We start from the raw sequence: 20518 nt of genomic DNA on the forward strand, positions 1-20518 counted from the left end.
CTTGCTTTACCACCAGGGCTGATAAGCTTGTTCACTGTTCATTTGTGAATACTGATTTCAAACCTTTGTGAGGCTGGAATTCTGTGCTCAGATAGGGAAGGAAGATATTCAGAGGATTAACCGTACTACCTCCAACCACATGAACTCAGCTAATCTTCTAAGAAACTATCTGCCTGAATTAGACATTTTTTTCATCTTCTGGTTTTACACATAAGGAAACTGCCTCAGAGAGACTGGTCAAGAAAACAGCAAGCAACAGAGCTGAGATTTAAACCTAGACCCTTGCTCTTCTGTTGTTAGGATATAACCAGTATTGAAAAAGCATTAGAAGGGCCCATAGTAGACCAGAAAAGGGAAAGATAAAAAACAAAACAAAAACAAAACAAACAAACAAAAAAAAAACACCAAGATGTCCAGAAACAACAATTTTCCAAAGCCTAACAGAAATACAAACAGAAAGTACAGTCTACTGAGGTTGTCAGGAAGCCAAACTTTCACAGAGTAGCCTTTGAGTCAGGTCTTGGAAGTGAATGCATCAAACATAAAAGAAATTCTAAAAGGAAGGAATCAATCGCAAGGGTCCAAAACTGGAAGTGGTTGCAATATGGACGATTATACCTGATAAATGATGTATGCAATATGTGGTCCCTGGTTTAGCAGATACCATCTTGGAACTGCACGATTTGGCAATATCATTCTACAAAAAAAGAGCATGTCTGCACAGATGAAGAATGACTAAATATCTACTTAAAATAATCTAACAGTAGGTAGTCCATCTTTAACTGAAATGTCACTGTTGGATACATGGTTGTACCAAAAAACAGAGCATTGTTGAAGATGACTGACCATGTAATGCAGGGTATTAAGGAATCAAAAAAAAAAAAAAAAAAAAAAAAACAGAACAGTTGATGAATGAAGAGACTGAAAGAACGTGGATAAAGCAGAGGCTTGCAACGTGGTCAAGGCTGAAATATATCATTTTGTAATGATAAATATATTTATCATTACAAAATGATATATTTCAGGATGATCATATAGAGGCTTAATCATCTTGTGATGACTAAGGTGAAATGAATATACAATTCAATAAAATTGAAGGGCAGGAGATCTATAGCCCAGGAGGTCAAAAATGATAAGATTTACATTTCACAGAAAGAAATAACCCAACCCAGTGACAATAGGGAAAGGAATTAAGGCTGACATATATATGGCTCACAAATGCTTAAAATGTTCTGTCTTTGTCACTTAATAACTCTATGAGAGGCAAGCTGCAAACCTCCTTGCTTCTGAGCCCTTGCCTATCACAAGAATTGAATCTTATACCATACAAAAGTGACACCTGAAAACACGTATTTATTATAACTATTCAAGATAGCCAAGATTCAGAATTAGTCCACCTGCTCATCAACAAAAGCAACATTAAAAAATATGGTTTTCACAGTGGAGAATTACTCAGCCATAAAGAAATCACAATCATTTCACTTGTAGGGAAATAGATAAAAATGTAAGACATTAAGAGAAAGAAGTGGCAGACATGGAGAAGCAAGCAACCACTCCAGGTATTCAACTATGTGAAAACAAAATTTTAAAGGTATGCTGTCATGAATAACCACAAGGAAACTATGTTTTCCAAACATAACAGAGCAATTACACATATGAGCCAATAGCAAGTATGACAAGATCTGTGCAAACTTAAGACAGACAAAATTCCATCATAGGGATGGGTTGGCCATGATGGATCTGGAAAGGAGTTGGAGGGCAAGGACAATGTGATAAATGTGATCAAAGTACACTGTACAAAATCCCCCCAAAACTGTGAAGAAATAAAAATAAATGTACAGAAGAGTTGATAGCATATGAAAAGAAATTATGAGAAGGAGCCACAGACAACAGCAGGCAGAAGGTAGAAGAAATGGTGAACAGCATCAAAGCACATTAGATACTTGTATGAAGAGTCATACCAATGGCCATGTGCTTGTGAAATTAACATATATTCAATAACCTCTACTTAATAAATTATAAAGAAAATATACAGTGACTAAAATAAAAAGAACAGCACTGGGCCATGGTAAGAACAATGGCTTCAACCCAAACCTACATGACCTGTGTTCTAAAGTCTCCTTTACCAGTTAATAAGAGATATAAACTAGCTTTTGCAAATTCCTGTGCCTCATTCACTGCCTTCAAAACAGGAATGTTAATGGGCTCATTGGTATGGATCTGTGGGTCATTATACACAAAGCACACAGAATAGAAGGGGGCTGAGTACATCCTAAGCATGTAAGGGCTGTTAGCTTGTGCAAAGCAAGCATGGAATCAGCTTGGTGATGTAGCTTCTAGGGTTGCTTAGAATAAAAGTCAGGTGTCTGCTATACAAAAATGTATCCATCACCAATATGAGCCAGTCACCGAAGAGCATGTGTGAATCAGCTCTAGATTGTCACAGAACCATTTCAATGGCATTAAAAAGCTGCTACTAGGGCTATAGAGATAGTTCAGAGGGTAAAGTCACTTGCTGTAAGCATGAGAACCTTCTTTTAACTCCTGAGGTGCCTATGGTGGAAAGAGAGAACTGAATTTCATAAGTTGCACTCTGATTTTTTATGTATGCACCATGGTACACTCCTCCTCAAATAAACAATCAGGCTTTTTGTTTTGTTTCATTTGGTTTGGTCTGGTTTTAAGAAAGCTGCTACTGCTATCCCTCCTGCACAAATGGTGTAGCCAGTACACAGGAAGCCTCTACAGATCTGAGCTAATAAAGACAGAAAACTGAGAATAATGACTTATACTCACTGGGTCTGGCTGTACAATTCAGATAGCCTAAAACTAAACTCGATTGTATCATAAGAGCAGCAACAATGTACTAATACAAAAAATGCCAGAAGCAAAAGAGAAATTAGCAAGACCTTCCTTTGGAAAACAGCAGCCATATTGAAAGATATGGTAGTGGGTAGTGGGGAGTGAGATTGAGAGAGTAGCTTAACCCCTCCCCTGCCCCGGACACTCATCATAGACACAAGGAGTACCTGTCCTTGCAACAGTTCTAAGAGTGTCAGGGGGAGCAGAGAATTTTGTTGAGTAGGTCTAGATGTCAATAAAGAAATGGCAGCTGTAGAGCTAAGTGGGAAAGGAAGTTCCAAACTACAGAACAGGTTAGCACTGTGGAGTCTACACTACACCAAGCATAATGATGAGTGAACCTGAGAACTGTATTTCTCACAACCCCAGTGATCCTGCTTGGTCTGTCCTGAGATGGACTTGTTTAGCAATATTGGGGATTACCCAAGTCATCACATAAAGTAAGTCATATAGTAAAAGATCTACAATACATGTTTATTTGTTTCTTGGGTTTTTTTGTTTGTTTGTTTGTTTTCTTCTCAGAGGGTAAAAGCAAGGGAATACAGAAGCACATGCTACAATAAAAGATGCCATGTTTGTGTGTGTTTGTGTGCCTGTGAGTCCCTGCGCGTGCAGTGTGTTGTTATGGAGGCTACAGAACATATTTAGATGTCCTTGATGCAGGAGTCATCATGTTTCATGAGTCAGAAACAGCCCAGAACTCACCATGTAGAATAGGCTACACCTAACACGGTGTAGAAAATCAAATGGGCTCTGAGAATCAAACACAGGTCTTTCCAGGTATATGCTGCAAGCATTTTAAAGACTGACTGTCTTCCAGATGCAGAATTAACATGAAGTAAAAGACAATAAGGAGCCATTTTTTTGAGCCTGATTTTGTTGATGTTGGTAGTTAGAATGACTAAACTGCAAGCCTGTTTTGCTCAAGACATTTATACCTGACATTGTGCCAATTTAAGAACAGAGCTGGAGACACAACTCAGTGGTAAAGAGCACTTGCTATTTTTCCAGAGGACATGAGTTCAGTACCTAGCATCTATCTTGGTGCTCACAAGCACTGTAACTCCAGTTTCTGGGTGATCTGATAGCATTTCTAACCTATGTAGGCACACAACCACACACACACAAATAAAAAACATATTATTTTTAAAAGAACATAAATTAGAAGTGGGGGTGGCTTTGGGGAGATTGAAGAACTTCCTGTAACCATGTATTTCATGTATACTTGGAATGACTATTAAAAATAAAAACAAAAATAAAAAGCAATGTACAATCAAAGTCTTTAGCCACATTGTAAAACTTTGGGTCCATACCAGTGAAGGTGACAGCATTGCTTCTGTGTTATTTATGTACTCCAAGGATTTTTTTAAAAAATTTCCACCTTAATACTTAAATTTTGTTTTTAATTTCTGAATGGTCAGCCATCATGGGCCCCCTTTTTTTGTCCCTTTAACTTGATGTATGAAGGCTTTGGTATCTCTGGAAGTAGGTTGAGGTGTTGAGGCAGCCAGGGCTGGCCTGTATACTGATTTGAGACCATTTTAACAAAAGTGCACAACTTAAAAAAAAAGAACATAAATTTGATAGTGATTGTGAGATAATTCAAATACAAACTTCTTTCCTCCAGAGGATGCTCTTGGATGAGTGGTCATCACTTCTATCCTAGGTCTCACCTTTTCCATCTGTAAATGTTAAAACTGTGAGTGCCCTGAAGATGAAAGGAACAGGTTATGGGCAGTGCTTGCATCACAGTGAACAGTTCTGAATACCGTCATTAACACAGGAGGGACTTAACCTCAGATAGAGTGTTCAGAGTAGTATCATTCTTCCACCTGTCCTTTCTGTAACAGCGTTGCCCCATTAGATAATGTTATTTTTATGACTGCAAATGCACAGTGGTTTCATGTCATACTGAGGTTCTAGAAGCTTAAAGTACATAAAACAAATGTGGTGGGAATACTATCTCCCATTAAGTAACGCTGGATTGATTGAGATCCATTAGTCTCAATCTGTGGCTCATGGTGTCCCTCAAAGATACAGGATGGGAAATAAGTAATAATATTAAAAAAATAGAGACCTCTCTAGCCCTCACTTATCTTACTCCTTTTATTCTTTAATTCTCTCTCTTTCTCTCTCTCTCTCTCTCTCTCTCTCTCTCTCTCTCTCTCTCTCTCTCTCTCTCTCTCTCTCTGTCTCTCTCTCTCTCTCTCTTTCTCTCTCTTTCCCTCTCTCTTTCACACACACACACACACACACACACACACACACACACACACACTCTATTGATTCCCAATTGGTTTTGGTTTATTTTGACAGATATCTCTAAAGTGTTTAAGAATAGTTTTTGTTTGTTTGTTTGTTTTTTGAGACAGGGTTTCCTGGAACTCTCTCCTTAGTTCAGACTGTCCTCCAAATCAGAGATCTTCCTGCCTCTGCCTCCTGAGTGCTGAGATTAAAGGCATAAGCCACTGCCAGCTATGCTCCTTTCTTTCATGAGCAAGGGACGTGTGAAGATGTTTAGCATAAAGGGTCATGTGAAGAAGGAAGGCAAGAACACAGATAGTACACGTGCGGTAGTGAGGTGGTGATATGTACAGGTGTTTGCCTCTAATCTTACCTGCTCCTCTGGGGGGCAGGAAGCATAACAATTAGAAAGGTATTTTGTAAGCCACCTTTTCCCTTCTTATCCTTCTACAACCTTCCTATGTAGAAGGATGTAAACCCCACTGATAAGTACCCTGTCATATGTCTGGAAAGTTACTTGGACAAGCACACTTCCTTTTGCAGAACTACTGTGTTTCTACTCAGAGGGGCTGACCTTCCCTCCCTTAGCTTGCTTTTGGCTAAAAGCTAGATTGTTTTTAAAAATAAACTTATGCATTATTTTCAAGTGTATGTGCCCACAGGAGTGCAGGAGCCCTTAGAGGCAGGAAAAGCTTGTCAGATCTTCTGAAGTTGGAATTACAGGCCACCTTGATGTGCTCAGAGTGAAAGCTGGGAACAAAACCCAGGCACTCTGCAGGCACAGTAAGTGCTTCAAACTTCTGAGGCTTCCCTCCCCAAAGCCTCCCTGCCCACTCCCCTCCAGGTTCTTAAAATCTAGGTTCTTTCTTACATTTTGTGATATGCTGTGAAGACTGAGAAGTCTCTTCCCTTCTTCATTGTTTACACTAGGTGGTATAACTGCTGAGCATGCTTAGGCTTAGGTAAGGATTTGTGGTGCTTATATATTGACTTTCACAATCCTGGTGTTTTAAAATTTCTCTAAGGTGTACTTTCAATGTTTTCCCATACATCCATGTATATAATAACATGAAAATAAGGTCGTTTAACTGAGAACATTTTAATGAATGTTTGATACGAAAGAGTTCTAAGATAATTTGACTAACCAATTACATATTTTCAAAATTAATTTGGATTTAGATTTGTATAAAATACCTTAATTCCACTTTTTGTTTTCCTAGGCAGCCCCCTTTTTAATAAAAAAATTAATTTAAGGTCAGTTTTTCTTTTCTGTAAGGGTGAAGAATAATCAGGAAAAGAAATATTCAACTTCATATTAAATGTATTCTCTAAGTGAGAAAATTTATCCAAAGTAAATGTTTGTAAATTTAGTCAATTTTTTGAATTGTAAAACTCATTCTTCATAGCATTGTAAAAATATATTTATGTTACTATCATAAATGTATATGTGTGTGTGTGTGTGTGTGTGTGTGTATGCTGGATTGTCTAAGGTATAAACAAAAGCTTCCAATAAAATACACTTTCAACAATGAACTAAAGAACTTATTTTGCCTAATAATAAGAAATAGTGAGATAAAGCTAAACTAGACAGGCATTTAATGTTTTTTAAATTTCTTTTTTGATAGCAGATAGCTAGCTACTAACACAGGAACCCACACTTGTGTGACTGTGGATCAGATAAAACAAAAATCAGAGTGGGGACAAAATAAATTTAAATGTTTCAACTAATGTGTAATCTATTGTTTTCTTTGTTCTACAAAAGCATTAGAAACATATAGGTGCTCTTAATTTTTCAAAAACCAATATGAGAAACTATGGCATAAAATGACAGACATTTGCTTATTGAAGATGATTTTTAAATCAATGAATGATATGAAAATGACTTAAATGTTGTTTCCTCATTGTTTCCTTAAGTCAAATAACAAAGAAATTAATCCTTTGGATTTTTTTAAAAATGAAAGTAATTTTTATTGTTTCTCAGTTTCAAATATGCATGTGAACACAAATGCACGCATGCATACATGCACACACACAGAGGCACACAAACACAAATACACACACACACACTGATGTTCTTTCTCTTTCTTAAAAAAATTTATTAATTTTTGAGAGTTTCATACCAAGCATTCTGATCATATTTGTCCCCATCCCCCAACTCCTTCAAGCCCCTCCCCCATGTTCCACTTCCTCTTATTCATGAAAGGATCACACATTCTACAGTCAGGTGCAGGACTGGCTTCTGAATAATGTGCTTCTAAAGAGGGTGGCAACATTGGGATACACAGACAATACCTACACCATAAAGGACCCTTATGTGATTAACATGCACTGTGGTTGCCAGCAGGGAGATGTAAAATTTTCAGTTATGCATATTTCTGTGATCTCCTGCCCCCAACACCCTGGAGAATTGCCTGCACCCCAGAAATATTTGCCCTGCAGACAGAAGCTGGTGGCCTGTCACCCATGCAGAAGATATACATCTTCTCTAAGTCAATCAACTTGCTGCCAGTTGGGCAAGGCTCGCCATTTAGAGGAGACTCTTGTTCTCTCTGTAGGTGTGGGATTAATTCCCTCCTGCAGAGTTTGCAAGAATAGACAAATTCGGGCAAGTTTAATCTATTTAATCTAATCAAATCAAGGCTCAGGCACCTCCCTTTGTCACATCTGATGCCCATTCCCATATTTAAAGGGAGGGGGGAATTGCACAGGCTGGAGGCAGTCCTCTGGGTCCCTTGGTACATCATTAAGTTGTAAAAATGACTTCATCACTCACACAGAGAAATTAGACTGCCCCAATGGTGGCATAAGGCAGCAGGAAAATTATCCTACCAGCTGCCTACCTGACATTTTTGCAAAACCCTTCCTGCTACCCCCACCCAGAACTGCAGAACACTGGCAGAAAGCAATGTAGAAACCAGAGCTGGGAGGGGGTGAGGGGTTTGTAGAATCAAGAGGAGAAAAAAATAGCCTCTGTCAGCAAAGCTCAAGCAGGTCCTTGGAGACTCCTCCCCCTCCAGCCTATCTTTTCATCATTCATGCTGCGGTAAAGGGTATTTTCTTTTGTTAGAAAAAATAATAAAAGGTTCCATTACCCCAGATACCTAACCTATCAGGCCCACAATGGCAAAGCAGCTAGATGTTTGATAGGCTACTAGGTGAATGGGATAGAAAAGGTAACCTCTGGCTTCTAAAAACTGGATATCTAGAAACCACTTCCACCACCCAGGATGGTGGTCCCTCCCCTGCAGCAAGCTTTATGCTTAGAATATGAGAGATTTTTTTCATGCAGAAGAAATTGAACATATTTCTCACTGAGGGCTAAGAAACTGCATCTGGAGGTGGACATTGGCATGAAAAGGTAAGTAAGCATGGAGAAAGAGAGAGACAGATAGACATATGGTACATTGATACTGATAGATTGATTGTAGGTAATAGATGAATGAAAGACAGAAAAGGCTAGTGGAAAAGAACAAAGATAGACAGCAGTAGATGTATAAGTAGATAGAGAAATAGGTCACAGGAGTCTGTACGTTTGGTGTCAGAACCTTGGAACTCATTTCCAGAGCTCATTCTGATACATTAATTGAATATATTAACACAGCGTTGTGACTGATTTCTTAGAAGGAGAAAAAATGAACAAATTGCTCAGATCTAGTTCTGGGACAATATGAAGCTGTTAATGCAAAAATGTCATTCTTCTTTTTCTAAAAATCAAACTAACCAAAGATTTTTTTTTCATGATCAAAGAAACCAAAAATTTACCTAAAATATTTTACTTTTATAAAGAAAAATGCACATTAGCAAAGAGTTTTAAAGAATGGATTTGGGTGTTCCCATTTTAGGTACATGTTACTGTATATATTACACTAGGAAAAATGAATTGAGTTATATTAGTCAGAATCCCAAGGAATGATTCTTTCTGTTTTTGCATACAGAATGTCTAAATTTCTTGTAGTCATTCTGCAGTCTTGCAGGAGCCCAGACAGACAAAGGCATGAGTAGGGAGGAAAAAAACTAAATGCCTCCTTTCTCCTGGAGAACTTCAACCATTCCTCTGAGTCATTGTCAAACATGAAGTCCATATCTCCAAAGAAAATAACAGAATCACATTGCTGTGAATGAGTTTAGAATCCAAGATATACAAACACACAGAGAGACAGAAAGACATAGAGACTGAGAGAGTCAGAGAGTCAGATACTAGAGACCCATAGAGAGACACAGACAGACACATATAAACATATACACATAGAGACACAAAAACAGAAACACGCACACACACACACACACACACACACACACACACTGTGTTTCTTCTCAAAAAGAAAAAAGATAAATCTATTGGTCCCTTGGAGTTTGTGATGCTTAATTCATGGATTTAGCCCCTGGATTTCAGGTATGACAGATTGGAGTCTTTCATTCAAGGAGCAGATGGTTTGTTCAGTCTGCTGCTGTCAATGAACTTCACAATGGAACACACAGTGGTATGCAGAATATTACACTCCCTGTAAAATTAGCTTGTAGTCCTCTACTACAGGAGCCTGTGCTATAGATGTGGTTCCTTTGCAACCTAGAGAATGCCACCACCTGTCTGACTTTGTATTTTAGGTAATATCTGTCTGTGAGATGGCAGAGTTGGGCCAGATGGCCTCAGCTGTAACAGAGCTCCTATCTAAGGAAAAGACTATGCTGTAAACAAGTATGGCTCATAATCTCTTCTAAGCCAAATGAACATTTTAAAAAGTAAACATTTTTTCATCTAGAAAAAGTCAGTTATTAAGACAAGAAGTGCCTGAAAAAAAATTTGTACTATGGGTTGCTCATTATTAACTAGAGAACAGGAAAAGGGAAACATGACTGCAGCTTTCAAAGCAGAAGTCCAACCTTGAATTTGAATTTTTCCAGGTGTGTTTACTAAGCTATAGCTCAAAGTTAACATACACCAGATCCTCAGCACTCTCTATATGCTCAACCAAACCTTCCATTTTAAAAATCGCTATTTTAAAGCTTCCAAATGAGGTTTGCATAATTTTTAGTGAACAGCAATTTAATTCTAAGTAATCAATTTGGATTTTTTTTCTTATTAGCAGAAATACAACATAACACATGAATGTTACTATCATATTGGAAAAAAATTCATTTACATTGCTAAAAGTAAGTTTTAAGGTAAGATCATGATCATAAAGGTTTTTTCATGTTTTAAATTTAGGGTTGTATCTATAACAAATGACATAAGCCAACAATTACACAGTTCCAGACACTTCCTTATATCCATATGTAGCCTCTGTGTAGCTATCAGGACAGTAAAATAAGGTAGGCACTTTGCTTTAAACAAGAAGGCAAAGAAGGTAAGATTTTTGTGTCTCTAAGTTATTAAGTAACATATTGGGGATTTTGAACCCATAAGGTTTTGCTCTGAAGACTAAACTTTGTTTTATTTTATTTTTTTTAGCCAAATATGTATCATGGCCAGGTAATATTCAAGATGGTAGCAATTTCAGCATGAAATTCAAACAAACATACCACAAAAAAAAATGCACAGATAAGACTATTGCAGCTCACACCTCTTAGTAAAGGAAAGAATTAGACCAAGAGAAAACTAAGAAAGTTCTTGTGAACATGCTGGTTTATATAGTGCTTTGAAAAACCAGGAGGATAGGAGAAGCTAGGGGAACTTGGGACATGTTTAAATAATATTAGCACATATTGTTATATTTTTAAGCATTGAAAATAAATCTAATATATTTCCTTGGCCTTCTTAAGCTGTCTTGCAAACAAACAAGCAAACAAACAAACAAGCATCCATTTATGTCCCTACAATTAAACTTTGCTATATCCCAAATGCAGGGCAAACACTGCTACCCTCTACCTGGAGTATCTAAATTTCTGAGTCTCATGTATTCTACACTGCTGAAAAGAAGTTAATTCTCTCCAACATTTTAAATCACTGTTTTAAATATGTCCTCATCTTAAAACATTGCAGATTCGAAAAGGAATCATCCTCTGAAATTCCATCTTAAGTATTCCCACTGATGTGACTAAAGTCTTCTTCCCATAATATGTAATGCCTCCTTAAAGAAAAACAAAGGAAGGGGGCTTAAGAAGCAATCTGGTGAATTGGATGCCCCCCACTTCCTCAGCAACTCCTCTTAAGGAACAGGAATGATAAATACTTACAATTTGATTAATAAAATGACCCAGATTCTGAATCTTGACCAAGAGTGAAGCTGTCTTGACTTATCAAGAAAGTGGAGAAAGTCCAATATGCTTTTAGTTTCCCACTGAGAGCAGAGAGCATAGCTGGGATCCCTTCTTCCCCTAGGAACTGTCTCCACATCTCCTTCCTCCCAAAGAGCAAAGCCAAACAGAACCAGTTCCTAAGAGCCTCTTCACAGCCAGAAGTCCCTGGATTCTGCCCCAGGGAAATCTCATACAAAGAGGAGAGCTGTGAATGAACAGACTGGCAAGTCTCTAGGGCAGAGACCTGCCCTGCATGTTCTACTATTTCTGGAAAAAGAAAATAACAGGACATATTCATTGTGCCCCAGTCAATTCTACAGGAGTCTTAGGTATTTGTGTAGAGGAAGCTTTCAGGGACAAAGCTCTAAGTACATTTTCTAGCACCAGCTGAATATTCAAAACGTGTTAAAAACAAACACATCTGGGTGACTGAAATATTTATAATTTTTGTCTTCTTTTCTTAACATAGTTCTCTCTCCCTATTGAGCAAGAAAGACTTTTATAATCAGAAAAGAAAATGTCCACATACTTTGACCCATTGTCACAGAAAGCTCATATATGCTTAGAAGCTTTTTTAAATGTTATAAAACTGAAGCAAAGAGATCTAAACTCTGAGAAGTGTGTCTCTCTAAATCTGTATTTTCACATTGCTTTAATGCATATCTCAACTTTCTTAGTCTGGCAGAAGGTAAAATATCATGTTTGGAGGTATTGATTCTTTTACTTTTGAACATATGTTTAAAAGGTAAAAAGCATTGGGTGAAAATTAGAATTCTAAAGCTTTGAAGATTTTCCTTTGAAGAAAGCAGCCCAGCTACCTGTCAGCCGCTCATCCTGGTTCAATGAGACGTCAAAAATCCGACATAAACTTAAAAAAAAAAAAAAAGAACCAGGAAAACCTGTTTTTCTGACTCCCCGCTGTCACAAAGAGGTAAGACTGCAGTCCTTGGAGTTCCGTTCCTGGCAGGAGCCCTGTTTGCCGTTTTACACTTGGCAAGCAGAGTGAGTGCTCAGCCATCGCAACCCTTAAAGGCAAGACTATCCTAATTATGACGTCGAGTCGTGGTTTTCGATATCATTTGGAATTATTTGCTGGTGAATCCTCTGTTGATGTTCCCCTCGTTTAAAAATACTTTATATATTTATATTTAAAGTATCTTTTGGGAAAATGTACCTTTTTAAGCAATAATTTTCTGGAAGTAAAGAAAGAAACCATTTATTAGAGATTAGAAAACCAAGAATGTTGCTGTGTTCTTAATCACTGTCAACGAAGTTAATGTTTTCTTTTTAAAAAATGACTCCTAATATTGAATTTTACCTTATCACTTCCATAAAACTGGTTTTTATTTTAAGGAAGAAAGCCACCTGCTGAGTCGGAGTTCTGACTGCCCTTACCCTTTGGTGTAGATTATATGCAAAAGATATCCTAAGGTATCTATTGTGTTTCCTTTCACATTTCGGTCAGCCGCCCTGAAATCTCTTCTTTTAGATCTAAACCCCTAAGATAAAATTCCAAGAATTCTTCTAAAGGACCTGTCAGCCTCGCCCTACAGGACCTGAAGATGCAGGTGAGCGCTAAGAAGAATGACTGAAAACCCCGCCTAGGAGCTGACCTGATGGAGCCGGTTGCCCTCTAGCCTCAAAACCGTTTACTAGCATAACGGAAGAGGGGAGTGGCTACACGTCAAAGGTCTGAAGAAAGACCCTAAGTCTTTATTTGAGATCTGTAAACCGTGGGGTCTGGAGGGATGAATGATCAGCTTTGTTCAGACTGAGGTAGAGTTAGCTTTGTTGTTTGTATTTTTCATTAAAACGCACTCAATGAAGCAAACAGAAATGTCTCTTGACCGCCGATAGTCATGCCCTTCTCCTTGGTATTGTCACCCACAGTTTTTATGCTTCGGGGTGTCTCTGTACATGAACCTTGGGGGAGGGGTATCCCCAGAAAGCTGCCACTAGGATGTCGGCTCCAGCCACCGCTGCAGAACTGGAGGTCGGAGGCCGAGGGACGCAGCTGAGCCTCTCAGCTCACACCCGCCCTCAAAGCACAGAGCTCATTAACAGGTGGAATCGTACCCCGAGAGCCCTAGATCCCGCCTGCGTCCATAGAAACAAATCCTTCAGGCTCACAATACCATCTGGGCTGTTAGGCTTTGATGTGCTCTTTATTGGATCCGTATCACTGTGCACCTATCCAGGCACTCCCTTTCTTTCCGATTTGTGCATCTTACAGCATCCAACACACACACTAACACTTCCCTGCCCCCTCCTCGCCCTACTCGAAGGCACTGGGGCCGCTTCTCTAACAAGCTTGATTAGAATGGCCTAGCGTGGCTGACTCCTTTGCGCAAATCTCAGAGCACCTGAGCCCTTTCTGCTACTGAAGGCACCACGATCAGGTCTGCGACCTAGAAGGTGTGTCCAACTACAAGGAAACGCCCTCAGGGAGTTTCCAAATTCCCCAAGGCGGTCTAGATCCGGCACAAACAAGAGCCAGGAGACCCAACCACACACATGGGATTACCGGTTAGCTGCCAGCCGCGATGCGATATATCCGCCCGGAATCTGCGTGATGATGTAGCCCCAGAAGAACGATCCGTGAATCATCCCCACAGTCTCGGGGTCCCAGTTAAATTTGGCTTTCTATAAGAATAGAGGGAAAACATAAAGAAACAACCTGTCAAGGGGTTGGGTATGACAGTCAATGTACACAAATCACTTTCAGTGCCAGGGACCTTTAAACACGCAGAACACTTTCTGCAATACTGGGGCCAGGGCCTTAATTTTCGTTTCCTAACAATTGCTTCTGACAAGAGGGACTCTTTAAAAAGGTGTTGTAGTTCACAATGAAGTTTGGGTTCCCAGGCTTCCTTGAGAATTGTACTGCAGTCAGTGAACCTGGGACCTACTCACTTGGTGAAGGAATTTTAGAAGCCCAGTCTAAGAATTCGGGCTCTTGGAAAAAGAATATTGGTTAAGGTCCTTTTAACTGTTGAAGGCGTTAGAAAGAGTGTCTTCCTTAAATCTGAATGGATAGAACAAAAAGATTTAGGGATGGTCTCCCATGAATTTGGAGAATGTATATGGTGGGGGCGGGGTGTACAGCTTAAGGTTCTTTTTCGGAGTTGTGTATAAATGTCAAGGCCTGACTGCCCAACCACACTGGGACACAACACAGGATGTGCCTCTCAAGAAACAGGAGCCGCCAAATACCTGCAAGTTTACTGTAAAATACGAAGTTTTTGCCTTACCCAGGAAACTGGGAATGTGATTTTTCTCTCTTGCAATGAAAATTTCCTGGGTATCCGGTGCTCCAGAAGGCCCAGGGACGCCAGTTAGGCTCTCCAAAGTGTTCCCAAATTCTGCGATCAAATCCAGCAGCTCTCCTGCCTTCCCCGGAAGAATTTTTTGTGCCCTTCAGCTCACCTTTGCCCAGGAGGCTTCACCACGGAAAGCACCCTGCGCTCTAGTGACAGCAGACCGCCCCTACCCAGCAGCTTCTCTCCAGCCTGGGTCCTAAGTCTTCCCAAAGACCTTAGTCAAACCTGATATGCACATGCTGATTTAATTTCGGGGCTTTCTGATTACTTGTTCTGATAACTAAACACATTTTAGGGGTGTGGGTTGGGGCAGGAGCATCTGGAGGAATCCAGGGAGAGTGTCTAATGTTACTCCTTCTCACTAAAAGGAAAATGTTTCTTTTTAAATTTAGCAGACTTTGCTAGCTACACAAGTCTAGGGAGGCAGACTCTGTTTTATGCCTTGCAAACCAGGGAGGAAAGGCCTGGATCAGAGCAGGAAAGGGAGAAAATAGCATTCTGGTTGTCCGTTCTAGAATGACAGGATTGGGGAAGGCTTAGACTGCAAGCAAGCCTTCCTCTTTCAGTGGGGAACTTGAGCTTAAACAGGTGAGTGGCTGCAAGTCAGCCAGAGGGCGGAGTTCCCTTTAGAGCAAGGTCAGTGCCACCTCCTTGATTACTTTGCCTCCGCGGTGGATGGTGCTGTTGTTAACCATGTCCACGATGGCCACGCCCAGGTTACAGCGTATACCAAAGAGATGCAGAAGCCGAGGCCGCTCATTATGGCTATAATGTAGCGGCGCGGCAGGCAAAGCATGTGCAGTCGCATAGCGGAGCCTTCTTCTCAGGCACCTCCAGGGGCTTGCCGTCCTCTGTCAGCTCGATGGTCTCTCGGTTGTCCTGCTTCTTCTCCAGTTACCCTGTGTCAGATTAAGGAGAAAGGACGCCTATGGTTAGCACTTCCCCATCCCCATCCCCTCTACACTCTTCCCTCTCCCCACCCCCCGTAGTGTAAGCAATAAAGATGCCCTAAGCCAGGCATTTGGTTTCCTCAACCTTAGGCTCTGGGGAGCTGGGCTTTGACAGTTCTTTCTTTCAGAAGAGTTAGAGTGCAAGCAATAAGAACTTAGGGGCTATTATATTGTGTGAAATTCTATACTCTTCTCCCTAGGCAGCAGCGACTTCGCCTTATTACCCTCAGACTTACTCAGTGAACCCCAGTTCTGGTCACTTTTGAATATCTCAATTTACTACAGGTCCGCTGGACCTAACTTATAGTGCCATTAGGATGCAAGGGACAGTGTTGGGAGGAATTCTTTGTGAGGATGTCATCCTGACTCCTAGGTACTGTACACCAGGTTACTGAGGGTCCTTTCCAACACCACAGTGTATCAAGGGCTTGAGAGGAACCTCACAGGATCAGAGGCAACTCTTTGCAGCTGCTTGAGACCACCATCTCGATTCTCCTCACTTGACCCCAGTTTGCAATAAACAATGTCTTTCCTTATCCTGCAAATACTTCCCAATCTTCATCTTCTATATTGGGTGCCATTTCAACACTCCCTCCCCCATTTCTCTCTCTCTCTTTCCTCTCAGTCCCCCTTCCTCCTCCCTCCTCCCTCTCCCTTCTCATCCCTCCTCTCTTTACTCCAGTTAGAAACAAAGGCATATGGCTGACACCTCAGCTTCCTTCCTACAACAGAATAATTAATCATTCACAATCTTGTGTCATTACTATCTCAGTTACAGCACACTGAAAACTATCACGGGCCCATTTCCAATGAGAAAATGAGATCCCGGATGTACCAAGGGGCACTCACAGAGCTGCTGTACCACTAAGAGGAAGATCTCATTTTTTTTAAATGATAAGTTTGATTCTTCTCAATCAGTTCCCTTTAGGCTGTCATACTTAAGGGAGGTAGAAAGGAAGAGACTTGGAATGATAGAATAGACTTGAAAAAACGGTGGTACTGTTCTCATACTAGCACATCATAAAAATCTCTATTTTTATAAAAAAAACAGTGTAGAAGGTATTTGTTATCTTTCAACAAGACTGGTATTTTTTTGATATTTAAGCAGTGTCTTTACTTGCAATAGACAAACATTTTCTCAATGCATCTTGTAGTGATTATTAATCGTGTACTTGCTATTAAATGGCACACCATTGCTTACACACACACACACACACACACACACACCACACACACACACACAGGTGAACCCTATGGAATTTTAACATCAGTTCGAATCATGTATATAGCAAAGAATATGGATGCCAAGAAACTTGAATCTATCTTTCAAATTTTCTCAAATTCTACTGCAGATGAGGTCATTAAAAGTTGCAATGTTGTGTGTGTGTTCATCACAGATATACAACCCAAGTACTAGAAAAACTGCAGCTGATTTTCTTTTTCTTGCAAGGAAGAAATTTACCAATTAGATCATTTTTGTCTAGGCTTTATATACTTGAATTTGCCAAAGTTAAAGTGTGCTCCTGAGTTCCCCCCACCCACAGCAGTCTCTAAGCAGCTGCAGGACTGCAGGGTGCTTGCTGCTGCGGTGTCCTTTGCCGCAGAGGTGCGTGATTTGTCTATTGAAGCCCACCTGAACCAAGCAACTTGGAAAAAAGAGATGTACATTAGCCATTTTGTTTATAACTCTCATGGATAGCCAAGACATTCTCAAATATGAAAATGATGTCTTTTTCAAAATGTATTTTCCTACTATGTTTGCTGTCTCATTGATTTTGCATGTATCATTGACAAAAATAGTACTAATAAAAGATATAATACATCTTTTAGGACCTGAATTCATGCAAACTACAGAATACTTAGTGTAGTAATTACAAGAAGGATAGCATTTAATTTTTTTCTATTACTTTCAAAGTGATTTTACAGTTTACTATTCTGGTTTAAATCAGTGTTTAAATTTCCTTCACAATAGTCAGACTCCTAAAAAATAGAAAACAAAAGTACATACATAATGTATTAGATTCATCAGAGAAACATTAATAATCAACTATTGATATATTTTGATGCTATTTCATTTAATACAGAATTTCCCATCAGAGAATTTTTCGTTATGTTTTTATAGCTGAGCTCTAGATTTCTTTTTTGTCATTAGTCTTTGGAATTTATTTTTAAAGGGTTTAGGCTTTAGTTATTAACTTGTTTGAATCAAAAGAATTTTATGTAGAGAATTTGTAAGGAAAAACAAAACCAGGCTTTATGAACAGGTGCTGAACGAACATTTTGGAATTGCAAAGGAGGATTAAGAGATGGATTGGAACACATGAGAATCCCCAGGTAATGAAACAAAATCACACACACACACACACACACACACACACACACACACACACACAATGCACCAGACAGGTTCATTTAGTGCCACATTCCTGCATTCATAAGCAGGTTTCCAGTGGAACCTAGCTTCAGCAATGAGCAACAAAAAGACTTTTCCACCATATTACAATCTTTCTAACTAATCAAGCTTTACATAAATGGCTTTGCAGATTCTGTCATGGTGAGCCCCAGGTAAGCATGGGGTTGCTTTCTCTTACCTGTAGATCTGTCCGAGGGATTTTCCAGCAAAATTCTTTATCCCCTCTTTCCCTGGGGCCAAAATCCTTTGTTTTACCGACTCCATTCTTGTAAAGACTGGTGTCCAGCCTGCCAGATTTAAATAGTGATGGTTATGAAAGGCGAGTTCTGCGCATAGTCTTAATAGGTTAAGGTAGAGCTTTTTCTTCTCAGCAGAGATGAGCTTTCCAGCAAGGCTGTGAGTTGGAGAGGGGAGGGAGAGGGAGAAAGAGTACAACAGAATAGCTGCATGCAGCCCACGGGTTTCCTAATAGGAGAATTGGTAGACACAGTCACAAAGTCTCATTGGAAGGGGAGGATCCGGTGGCTGAGGGCGCGCGCAGTGCCGTGGTGGTATTTGGGCGGGTGCTGCTGAGTCCCTGTTCTGGAAGTCACCTCACCGGAAAAACAACGTAAATTCCCGGTTTTGAAGTCTTATCGCAACCAAATCCGCTGTCTTTTAATCAGTTTGACCAGAAACGTCATCCTATTCTCGTGTAAGGGAAAAAAGCAAAAGAACCTTACTGTCTAAAATGGTGACTTTGCTGATCAGAGCTCGTAGCTCTCAGAACCCTTGGGAGCTTCCCAGGCATCAGGTGAGCGGCTGCTGTTAGCTTCCTGCCTTAACATGGTCTCCTCCCATCGCGCCGGCGTAATTGTGCTCTGCGGTAGAGTGGCAGAGTAAAATTAAGACTGAGAATGTTAGCTGTTTTTTTGCGAACGTGAGTGAATAATAGACAAACAGCTGTGATTTAGGCAGCGCCAGGGGAGACCTTTCATAAAACCTGACCGCTCCAGTCCATGCGAGCGTCGCAGCTTAGCATTTCAGCACCACGGACAGAGGAAGATGAGACACTTCGGATGCTTTTGGCTAACCAGCTTGCCAACTTCCTAGGGGAGCTGGGCGGATCGCCCTGACCAAGAAGGGCCTTTCTAGGGCTCTTCAGGAACGGATGCTATGGAAACCAAGTGGGGAGATGTCATCTTCTGCAGATTTCTCTGGAGGGAAGCTGCATTTGGCTCTGCAAGGGAGGAGGGCTTTATTAAACATTGACAAGTTACTCCGCTTGACCACCCATTGCGCAGCATGTGCATACCAGTTCTTACAGCATGGTGGGGAAGCAACACTGCAGAAGCTTCTACTTTAGGTGTGTGGTATCCAGGTGAACACCGTGTCCTCGCCTGATAAAAAGCATATGTTTATGGGACGCATAATAATACTGCTTGTGCATTTGATTCAATTCCTAAGATGAACGAGAAAGGATGCAGAGAGAAAAATGGAAGGAGACAAAAAGAGGTAGGAAGGAGAAGGAGGAGATACAGAAAGAAAATGAAAGATGTAATGTTAGTGCACTCTTCCAAATAAAAGACAGGCAGTCTGATATGAATTCTTTAGAATTCTAAGCTTCTTTAATTAACTGATGCACAACACAATATTGAGTTATGTCTAATTATAGGTAAAATTTGTACCTATACCTATACTTGTTAGCAAATAGTAACTGATAATGTTTTAAAAATTTATTCCAATATATTTACACTCCACTTAAATCTTATTTTTTCCTCCTTTATGACACCTTCTCCCAAGAGGAAGGTTATTTTTGCCGTTGTTGCTTATGTGTTTTAAGAGATGGTTACACAAGGTTTTCAATCTTGGTTGTGTATAACATCAGTGAACTTACTTCATTGGGCAGAACAAATAAATTGTGCCAAATTAATGTGAATTATTAATGCCTTTCACACAACCCTCTTAGATGCAGTTCAGGCAAGTGCTTATGAAACAGACTGGCCTTGAGCTACATTCCCAAGGTTAAACCTCAGATGCTAGCTAAACACAGAGGAGGAGTGGGTTTTACAGAATGATTGGATTACATCTCAGACATATATGCAGAATCAAATAAGAATGTTCTCTGACTATTTCAAATGATATGTGGAAAAAATTTCCTAAAATAGAGAGATGGAAAAAATTAGCTAAAATCCTTTTGCAATAGTTTAGTCCAGTTTCTATAAAATTGTATTTTATTAGAAAGTATAGTTGAGCACGAATACCAGGAGCATAATTCTGTTATTTTGGGACATATGCATTATATGAGTGTTATATGTTATAGTAACTACATGTCTTAAAAACCAAGAAGCCACCTTTAAAAATTTATCCCTGGAAAGCCACAAAATTGTATGTATTTCCATAAGAGATAGAATATAAAGAGAAAAGAAAAGCTCATCAAATTGTTTTATCACAAACCAAACTTCAAGCCCCTTTGATCGGACTTGTTTCATGAGGTCATTATTTTAAATTAC

At 39.8% G+C, this 20518-nt stretch overlaps 1 protein-coding gene across 1 annotated transcript in view; it reads right to left on the minus strand.

Annotated features, from left to right (window-relative positions):
- The window catches only part of SLC17A6 (solute carrier family 17 member 6), a gene marked incomplete at both ends in the record, with an annotated part of 38058 nt that extends 19768 nt beyond the window's left edge, over positions 1-18290 (minus strand). Inside the window, 6 exon segments of the mRNA XM_080908764.1 lie at positions 13868-13986; positions 15311-15399; positions 15402-15452; positions 15455-15557; positions 15559-15562; positions 18205-18290. Coding sequence (XP_080764890.1) covers positions 13868-13986; positions 15311-15399; positions 15402-15452; positions 15455-15557; positions 15559-15562; positions 18205-18290 — 452 coding nt within the window.
- Positions 18291-20518: the final 2228 nt, after the last annotated feature.

Source organism: Micromys minutus (genome assembly GCF_963924665.1).
Source record: "Micromys minutus genome assembly, chromosome: 32".
Taxonomy (NCBI): Eukaryota; Metazoa; Chordata; class Mammalia; order Rodentia; family Muridae; genus Micromys; species Micromys minutus.